We start from the raw sequence: 11,231 nt of genomic DNA on the forward strand, positions 1-11,231 counted from the left end.
CACTTTGGATATCCCGTGTTGGACACATGGGAACATTGGATTGTGTTAGCCAATTCTTTCGCCACAGCGTGCTTCGCCAGTTCATCCCGACGTCTGCAGAAGTGAATCCTGTTGACATGTGGCCTGTTTCTATTTACCGGCAAACTAGACGCTAAAATAATAATAAAAAAATATCAAATGGGCCCTTGCGGCTAGCAGCGTTCAATCTATATCGCATGCCGCTGTTGTGCAAGGGGCAATAGATTCGGTATAATAATATTCCTAGCCGCACATGCTAGACTAGGGTATTCTCACTCCTGGCATCTGATTCTGCTGGCGTATGAATCGACTGGTCATGACTTATCTGTATGTAACAAGAGAGGCTCAATATACCTACCTGCAACGCGTACTTTGTGACGCAATGTATGCGAGCCAAAATGTATTCGATACTACCGAGTATACACGGGCGAGCCGTATGATTCTCGTACTACTTGTGTGTACCTCGACAATATATAGTGAGTCTGTACGAAGCTTACGCGGCAGCATACCCTTTGAAATTTTATAGGTGAGACGAGCATACTTACAGATACCAAAATCTGCCGATCTAAGAACTAGGGCATCCTGCTACGGCTGAAGACGGAGGTTTCCACGATAGGAGGTTTGGCAGCAAAACTGAAAATAACACGCCAGTAGGCTGCAACTGTGCTAACGTACTTCTGTTGCATTTTCGCATCTTCCGTAATCAGATTAAGCCCGCCTTCTTTGTTCGATGGCCATGAATGGGGCGTCACCGACGGACAGTTACGTCTATACCGGACTGTGTTTACTTTATTTCGTTAAATGGAGATAGTAATGACCCGGCCGATGCTAGACTTGGTTACCTCCGTTACGCCACTATACACTCCCGAGCAAGTATTCACTTGGCGACACTGACGCTCTAGTTCGTGTAGGCGGTGTGAACTAGTCAGGCCGGGTACGAAAGTCAGGTGCCGATATGCCAAACTGACATGCAGTGCACCTTCAGTAATGCACTCAGGATCACTCGTAGATTGAGCCAGGTAGGGACAGAGTCTCATCCTATCTGTCGATGAGTACTTGAGGCTGATGCGATGGGCATTTTCTGCGTTATTTCCTATGCGTAGATCTTAATCAATTTGTGCAGCAGAGGCACATCATTCTCAGATAACATCTCCACCATTTTATCTCAACATTCTTGCGCATTACAGCTCCTAATTGGTCACTGCTTACTTCCAGAGACGCAAGTAAAACCTAGCACGTTCTCGTAATTAATTTCACCTGCTGTGCTGTCTAACGTAGTATGATATTAACTAGTCCTCATGCACAATTTTCGCGCTCTCTAGACCCCATGAGATAATACTTCGAGTGAATAGTTCGCATCATCATGAGCGCTTACCCATTTGGTCTCTCCCAGTGTGTACGGTAATCTTGCGATCATAGTGCGAATATAACCGTCGCCTGATCACGTCATTCTAATCTAAAATCCCGCTAGGTATGATGTAATTTCGATGCGATCTTTTTGATCTATATCCTAATCGGAATGCGCAATACTTAATAGTCTCCTTCTCATATCCTTGTATGTATGCTTGTAAACTTTTATAGACGCGCGCACTGCGTATTTGTATTTGTTCATACTTAACAAGGTTCTATATCTCTGTGAGTTTCATGCTAATCTGGAGTCATGACTGCGGCGGTATTTGTTACTAAGATTTTAGTATAGTCATCCAATTCGTCAGAATATCGTCCATATACCTGAATCGAGCTTCTGGTCATCTTCACCTAAAACTACAAACCTCGGCGCGTGACCGCTGTGGAGAGCAGTGCGCTGGGCCTCAATATTGGCGCACGTCTCCACTGGCGGAGCAGCGCTATCTCATGACTTGAACATCCTCGCTGTCGCGTGCGCATACTGCCCTCGGCGGAACTGGCGCCGTCTCCTCCGCGCGCGCAGCGGCTTAGGATCACGAGCCAAAGCTGTGGCCACGAAATCTTGGCTCATCATGTCTCTCTGGATACAGAGTGAGTGCAGAATCTATGACGTAGCATCTATTGAGACTATAAGAGTGTGATAGATGCTCTAGAGTTAAGTGGTAAGCAGTGAGGCTACTATAACCTTACTCGATAGATACGATTGAGATAGGATAGCTGCATGACGATAGTTATGGACTAGATAGGTATAAGACGTAGCACAGCAATGTATAGATTAGATATATATATAATTATATATTATATATATACAATATAGTATGATACTACAAACTATGATAGAGACGATAGATAGATAGATACGATTAGGATATGCTAGATAGAATAGATAGATAGATCGATAGACTAGATAGCATAAAATAGATCTATCAGATAGATAGGATAGATACGAGTAGCATAGATAGATCACGATAGATAGATTAGATACGATAGACTTAGAAAGATAGATAGATGTAGACTCGACGATAGATAGACTAGATAGAGTAGCATGATGATACGATTAGGATAGATCAATGCATCAGCATGCATGACATGATGCCATGACATCGCAATGGCATGCGATAGCATACATACATACATACATTTACAGGTATACAGGTAACATAGAGTACTTACAAATACTATACTAAATAAAAAAAATCACATACATACAATAGCTATACATACATCACCATAATACAGAATTAACATACAATATTCATACTAGCATACATACAAGTATATTATCATAACATGTCACACTCACATCACATACATACAGTATCATAATAGTCAATTACGACACTGTACATATACACTACTATACATACATGAGGAGACATACATAGCAGTAATAACCGAAATACGTATTTATAATTTAAAATCTAATAACATACATTATCACTTACAAGTGACTCAGTTTATCATATCTTTAGTCCCACCATACATCAGCATAGCATAGAGTACATACATAACCATACATAACATACATACATACTATACCAGAACATACGATACATACATAGCATTACATACATATCATAACAATACATACTGATACCATATATACCTCATACATCTACATACTCACTCACATAGCAGTATACATTATCATATACATTATACGATTGCATCTTGCCAATACACGGTGGGCTATAACAACACCTACATACACATATCTACATGGATTCACTACCAGTGGAGGCATCAATAACTATCATATATCAAGCTAATGAGGCAGTCCACCCCCAATACAACTGGTATCAAGTACTTACACTTACCTATTAGCACTTTCACATTGTTCAAGGAAATAGTCTACAATACAACAAGGACTATTGGACAATTATCAAATATTGACTCACTATTCAAAAATTACATATACCTTATTCATGCAATCAATCATAAACATATAATACCCATAATACACAATTCACAATATCATAACTATCTCAATAATGCCATATACACTACTCAACTAGTCATACTATATACAATATATACTATTCCATAAACATAATAAATTTAACCCATACAATTACAATCAAATACATACATGATTATCACTATATTACATATCATCTACTACATAATCAGTACCATACATAACATATTCAGACGACTACAATGTACATACACTACGATATCGATTACACTACAGTATCCATACATACTAATTCACCATACATAACAAACATACATACTACCATACATACATAGTGACAAATTCAGTATTCATACATTAGTCATACCTAACATAGCATTCAATACTCGATACATACACATATCAATATCATTACATACATTCGTTACTCTTAGTGAGCATACTCTTAACATACATACTATGATCATACATACAAATACATATCTCACATACACTACATACACTAGCATTACAGTATCATAACATAGCATACATATATACTAATCACCATACAATACTATTACAGTATCATACGGATACATACATACATGACATACATAACATACAATTAATCAACTACATACAACAGTACAAGGTACCACTAGCATGACCTTTATACAATTACGAGTACATTATCTATGACTCACTCACACATCATGCTATACATACATAGCACTCAGCGATACCACTACATAGCATACTAAGCATACTTGAGTAGCACTACGATAAATGCTACGAAATATGCATACGATTTAAAGCATATAACTCATTACCATTAAATACCACGCCATATTAACATACCACTACATCATCTTGATACGGCATGTTAGAAATCAGTTACTTACTATGTTAACTGCATCGTGTTAAGCTATGTCAATTCTAAGTATACACTATTATATCTAACATAACATTACTAATGAAGGCTAGTAAACACTAGTGTACGCAGCATCCAAGCGAGTACACTAAATAGCATCAAATGTATCTACTATCAGTTTTAATCATATACACTGTACCACAATTAACTATTGTGGACCTGATTTGAAAGCATATAAATATTACCACTCACAATATAACTCGTAAACATATCCATTTTAACATACATATGATAACGATAAACCGAAATCTGAGCCGAATAACCAGTACATCTATTAAACAACTATCTGGACTAGACATTACATAACACAATACAAGTACACTACAGTGATTTCATACATACAGTACATACATACACTTACCTACATACATGACATTAATCATACAGATCCATAGATAACGCATACATACACATACATAAACTAGTAGCTACTATAACATTTAGATTCACTAATACATTACATACAGAATAGTATACTCATAGCAATATACCATACCTCACACTACAACACATACATACATGGCCATAACATACATATTACATACATACTCACTCCATTATATATAACATAGGCATGACATTCATATGACAATACAATACATACATTACAATTCACATCATACATATCATACAAATATACATAGCATCCATACATCAATATACATACATATCTACATACATCGCTGACAGTAATCACCATACGATACATTACAGTACATCACAATAATTTATCATACATACTATCATACTATGAAGCATAGCTATACATACATACATCTACCTACATAACATATACATAGCATATTCACATACGATACATACATACATTACAATTACATGATGCATATCATACATACATACAATACATATACTCAATACTAATACAACACTATTAACATACATAAGCATACTATACGCTATCCTAACCATTTCACATTATCATTACGATACATTGTATTAACAAAAACTACATACAAATACATAACTATACCTAACATTACATTCAAGCCATGAGCCATTTACAAACGACTACATACACTACGATACATAACATACATACCATACATACAACGAGATACAAATACACGATAACATAACATCACCGATACAATACATAGATCTATACATACATACATATCATACTCATACATATAAGTATGGCAAAACTTAGACTAAGTAGAAGGATAGATCGAGAGATACACGCTACATGACAGACAATGTACCTATAAAAGAAAATAAGACGTTAATGGCAAAGGAAGTACAAAGAAAGATCATTTGCCGCTATAATCTCGTCGCATCAAGCGTGAGAATGTTGTTGTTTTATCAACGCGTCATGATGGAGATAGATAGACTCAGGATTATGATACATGATCGAGTAGATCCTGAGTACGACTACGAGTAGGACTAGAGTAGGGAGATTGTGGATAACTAAGTAGACGTACGAGATAGCAATAAGCAGCAGGATATCATTAACGCAGATAGGATGAGATATAGGGATATAAGATATGCATAGAGCGTAGAGTACGATTAGAATTATTTGATCAAGATACGATAGATCTCAGATAGATAGATAGATAGATAGATAGATAGGATTAGATAGATAGATAGAATTATATGATAGAATAGATAGATTAGATAGATACGATTCACGATAGATACGATAGATAGGATAGATAGGAAGATAGATAGATAGATCGATACGATAGATAAGAAACTAGATCGATAGATAGGAGTACGATAGATATAGATAATAAATATAGAATAAGATGAGATAGACTAGGATAGTGTAATATAGATAAGACTAGTATAGATAGATAGATAGGATTAGATAGATTGACTGATGAGAGGTGAGGCATAGGAGATGAGCAGTAGATAGATGGATATTTTATAACTGTACACTAAAAGATAACATTAGATAGACCTAGATAGGAGTAGATAGATACGATAAACTAGATAAAAATATGATAGATACGGATAGATAAGATAAGATAGATGATTAGATAGATTAGAGTGAAGATCGATGATAGATAGATAGATAGATTTATCGATAGGATAGACATAGGAATGAGAATTAGAATAATGATTATGATAGATTAGGTATAGATAGATATGATAGATTAGATATTATTAGGATTCGATAAATTATGATAGATAGATAGCATAGATTAGATAGATAGATAGATAGATTAGTATAGATATTACTAATAGATTAAATAGTATGAGATAATAGATAGATAGATAGATATAGCATAGAGTAGATAGATTAGATAGGATAGATAGGAGGTAGTATAGTATGGATCGATTAGGAGAGATACAATAGTATAGATAGTTGAGGATAGTATCAAGATAGCGTTAATATGATAGATAGATTAGCACTAGAGTATAGAAGATAGTAATAGATAGATATATTAATTTATGATAGAATCGCTTGTTTGGTAATGTTAAGATAGATAGTATATTATAGTGATATATGTGATGGTGTTAGCTATAGCTAGTGATTATGATAGATAGATTAGATAGATAGATGTATGGATTCTAAGGATTTTTGTATGTTGTCGGTCCGTACGTAGACTGATGACTAGACGTAGTACCGTGAGGGTCACAGGTATCTAGAAAATGATAGGATAGACCTGGAATTATACTCGTAATATGTAGAGTGAGGATTATGATAGATATTGTGAGTATATAGTATTAGAGTTTCGATAGAGTAGATAGAGTATTGGTGATAGATTAGGATCTCGGAGTTTAGTGATGTATGTAGATAGATAGATGTTAGTATCGATGATAGGTTATTAGTTGGTTAGTATGTGTATGGTCGATGCTATGTTTAGGATTTATGTATGTATGAGTGTGGTTAGTTATCGAGTTCTGTACGATGTAGATCAGGGAGTGAGATAGGACAACTGATTATATTATTGTTATTAGCGTTGAAGCGCTTATACAACGGTCGTGCGGTGCGTTGAAATATCTACTATATATATTATATCACCCGTAGAGCAACTCGCATAGCTATCAGTTGGGACTGCTTATATAATGCTCTTCATACGTTTGTCGCTCTAGATAGCTCAGGTAAATGATATATCGAGCATTAGCTGTAATTCGCCAGGTTAAGCGGTGAGCTGTTTGTAGTTTTTATGCCATGTTAAATCTACTTACGATCGTTGCCTTGTTTTGCTCCTTAATCCTTCGTTATCAGGCCAATATTTTCCGATCATTATAAGTATCGTGTGTTGCTGATGCGAGATATTATGGCTATTTTTTTGACTGCGAATTTGTAAAATGCTTAAATAGTATAATGATTTGATGAATAATAGATTGTAATAATGATATGAATTATGAATTGAATGTATAAGATCATACATATATACGTTCTACTATTATAGTGATGTGTGAACTGATGTGTGATGTTGGGTGTGCATGCGTGTATCAGTGTTTTCCGTATCATGTATGTCTGTGTGATGTGTGAACGTCAGTGCCGACTGATCAGTGTGTGTGCAAAGAAATGTAGTGTGTCGTGGTGTTGTGTGTTTTGCGAGACTGCCTGCCTTAAGATCAAACTGCACATGCGACTCAAATATCGCGACTCATCGTCGCGATAGCGGCTCTGGTTAAGGGGAACGGGACCTGACCCAATTAACGCTGAGCTAACTTCAGCGACATTAACGTGGGCCAGAGGAGTAGGCATGATTACGATGGCTATTACCTGCGAGCGCATCCTCCATCTGCTCGCGTCGTTTATCCGCACATCCCTCGTGGGTAAATGCACATTGTGTTGTGGCTTGAGAATTGAATCTGCCTGCAATTAACAGTGATGACGTATACGACATACATACTTACCAGTGCACAGAGTCTAACACGTATCTAAATGCCAGCTGATATATATTATTATACTAGTATTCGACACTATATCTCTATACATTACTATATATATCACTATAATATATGATCACTCTCAATCTCTACTATATATCTCGAATCTCAATGGTGAAATATTGTCGAGGTTTATTTGTCGCGGCCGCGCCAGCAGAAAAATTGTCTGAAGTATCAAGAATGCAATTAGTGATAATAAAGCATGGATTTACATGAAACGTTAGACCGACTAGCTTTTCGCGTGTAACCTTAGTAAGTTTATTATTAGTTTGATCAATTTAAGTGGCGCGGTTTGCAACACGCACATAAATCGCCGTGCCACCGCTGCGCGCGATACACACGCATAACTCTGTGTGTAGATCAGTGTTATTGCGCTTACCTGCGTCGCCACTGTAGTCGCCCAAGCTGAGAGAGTTATCTCTCGTCTCCTTCTCCGGCTGCTAGCATGAAAAATGCGCGGAGCTAGTGCTCTTTTGTTGCCGCTGGTGTCCTCCATATCAATACGCAACTCGTATGAATCCTGGCTCGTCAGCAGATTGATCTTGTCGTTGCCTAGAGGTGTCAACGTGGATTATCTCGATGCATTATTTCTAAACAATTCTATTCTTATTCCGTGTTTCATTTTCGTCTCATATTCCGTCCGCCTCTCTTCTTTCTCTCTTTCTCCTCTCTTCGATGCTAGCCATCTCCTCTCTCAACATCTACACCATGCTCCTCTCTCTCTTCTCCTCCCTGCTCTCTCTCTTCTCTCCCTCTCTTTCCTGGCCTTATGCTGCCCTTCTCTCGGCTCCTACCCTCACCCACTCTTCTCTTTCTCTCCCTTGCCCTCTCTCTCTCACTCCCTTTTTACCCCTCTCTTCCGTCTCATAATCTATACGCCTGCCCCATTCTTTTTCACCGCACAAACGTAGCATGGACACGGCCGCAGCTCATCTCTTCTCGTTGCACGCCAACTAACACCGCAGTGCCTCACAACATTGCCCTGACTCCTGATCGGTGAGCGTTACTTTAATTTTTTTCGCATGCTTATGCAATTTACATGTGCGGAAGGTACTGTAGGCCAAAACTTACACTGATAGAGTGATTTGTTTCTCTCGAGAAGGCCGAGTTATGCTTTATAGTCATTCACCAGTACTATATATCAAGTCGCCATCACCGCAGGTCATCTACGCTGGCTTGCGAAATATCGCTTTTAAAGTTCACCTCTGTCATATATACGAATGATATTATAATAGGTGTTCGTATATATATACTAGGGGACGCATTACCGATCTCAGCCATATACACTACAACACCATACCCCACCCACCACCATCCCCACAAATCACAAATATCACACCCCCCACCCTCATCTTAACCCCGAATACGATAGACTATCGTATAACAGATACTGATAGATATGAATAAGATAGATACGATAGTATAAGATAGACTAGATATGATAACGATTAGCATACGAGTACGGATAAGATAGACTAGATAGATAGTAATAGATCACGACTAGGTAGATTACGATTAGATTTAGCAACTAGATATTGATACGCGCAAAGAATACGCATTTTACGCATATGCACTATGATAACGATATAGAATAGATAGATACCGACTACGATTGCATCAGCACATACGCAACATACGATAGATCATGATAGACATCAGCACTACGATAAACTAGTATTAGCGCTAGACTATGGGACTACGCATAGATTATGATCGTAGTGACGTATTATGAGTACCGCACTACGATAGGTCAGAATATAGACTACACTACACACATAAGTATCCAGTGACTGAAGATAAGCTACTATGATAATTTACATAGCATACGATACGTATTGGTTATTTAGCATAGATCAAAATTACTAGATACGGAAATAATGGCAGTAGGCGATTAAGATTGATCGAGGATAGAATCTAAACGACTGAGAATAGTGGCTCTAGCATAACACTCATGATAGTTCATTAAAAGCAGTGAGAAGTGACGATATCAAATACTAACCACAAGAGAAAATAGATTAGAAAAGATAAGATAGATACGATCCATGTATAGCAATAGTATAATGATTTAAGCTAAAGGACTAGATAGTAACTAGCTACAGATATCCGCATACATGATAAAATATCGAATAGTATAGATAATTATATAGATAAGATTTAAGATAAGACCGTAGAGACTAAATGCATAGAGGAGTATTAATGATATATACGGGTCAGTATAGTGAGTACCTACAATCAGTACATGGTGAGCTATCGTCACGTATTTAACGATGTGCTAGCTATATATCACTATGTGAGCGTGGAAGATTAACGTTAGTTGTACGTTTTGATTACGTAGCAGCTATGTGACTATACATGCAAAAATAGTCAGTTATCGAGACAGACAGCATCTATACTCAGCTTGTTCGGTATCACTGAATAAATACTCATTTTAATTTGCAATTACAACATCTATTTAATATAATGCTTAATAGGCAAGGCCAGTGTATCAAGTGTATTTTATATGAGAATATAGGAAATCTACTAATATATCATATCATAAAGTCTTAATTATAAGAAATCTCATTCACAATATATGATCTACATATAATTCAGGTATATACATAATATGGACGTGAGGGAGAAATATATTATATTCGCGCAGTGCCTGTACTGAGTCACATTCCTGCCGCGTCTTGTACTCCGGAAAGTCATCACTGAACTCAAACTGGCAATTTGTAGTTTGAGATAGGACGAATTTGTAATCTACGCGCACTGCGTTCGCCAGCTCTCTGATGCAATACAGCGGCTAGTTCTCTTGGGGCAGTGTCTCTTCTGAACTCTGATGGATGAATGCGTCTGCCATAATTAATTCTGCCATTAGAACAAACATGGACGCGGATCAAACTACATAATATCTGTAGATGAAGTCGTTTGGCGACCAATTTTACAAAAAATACGTTGACCTGTTTTTCTGTAGAGTGGCAGTGATTAGTGTAAAGTGTCTGTTATGGTATGGAAAAGGTTATCGGCGTTACACGCGACAGGAATGCATACGAAGAATATTTTCGTAGTGGGCAATTTTTCTACTACTAGTCTGTTGCCCTAAACTAACAACCATTTGGTGAG

The 11,231-nt window shown here is 37.1% G+C and overlaps 1 protein-coding gene across 1 annotated transcript in view; it reads right to left on the minus strand.

The window, feature by feature from the left end:
• The window catches only part of LOC106811815, a 9,969-nt gene extending 562 nt beyond the window's left edge, over window positions 1-9,407 (minus strand). Inside the window, exons 1-5 of the mRNA XM_014815535.1 lie at window positions 9,395-9,407; window positions 8,506-8,678; window positions 3,243-3,276; window positions 1,750-1,851; window positions 4-151 (exon numbers count right to left, since the gene is read on the minus strand). Of these exons, the coding sequence (XP_014671021.1) occupies window positions 4-151; window positions 1,750-1,851; window positions 3,243-3,276; window positions 8,506-8,678; window positions 9,395-9,407 (470 nt within the window). The remainder of the gene's footprint in view (window positions 1-3; window positions 152-1,749; window positions 1,852-3,242; window positions 3,277-8,505; window positions 8,679-9,394) is intronic.
• Between the last annotated feature and the right edge of the window lie 1,824 nt (window positions 9,408-11,231).

This window comes from Priapulus caudatus, unplaced genomic scaffold, assembly GCF_000485595.1.
Source record: "Priapulus caudatus unplaced genomic scaffold, Priapulus_caudatus-5.0.1 Scaffold579, whole genome shotgun sequence".
Lineage (NCBI taxonomy): Eukaryota > Metazoa > Priapulida > Priapulimorpha > Priapulimorphida > Priapulidae > Priapulus > Priapulus caudatus.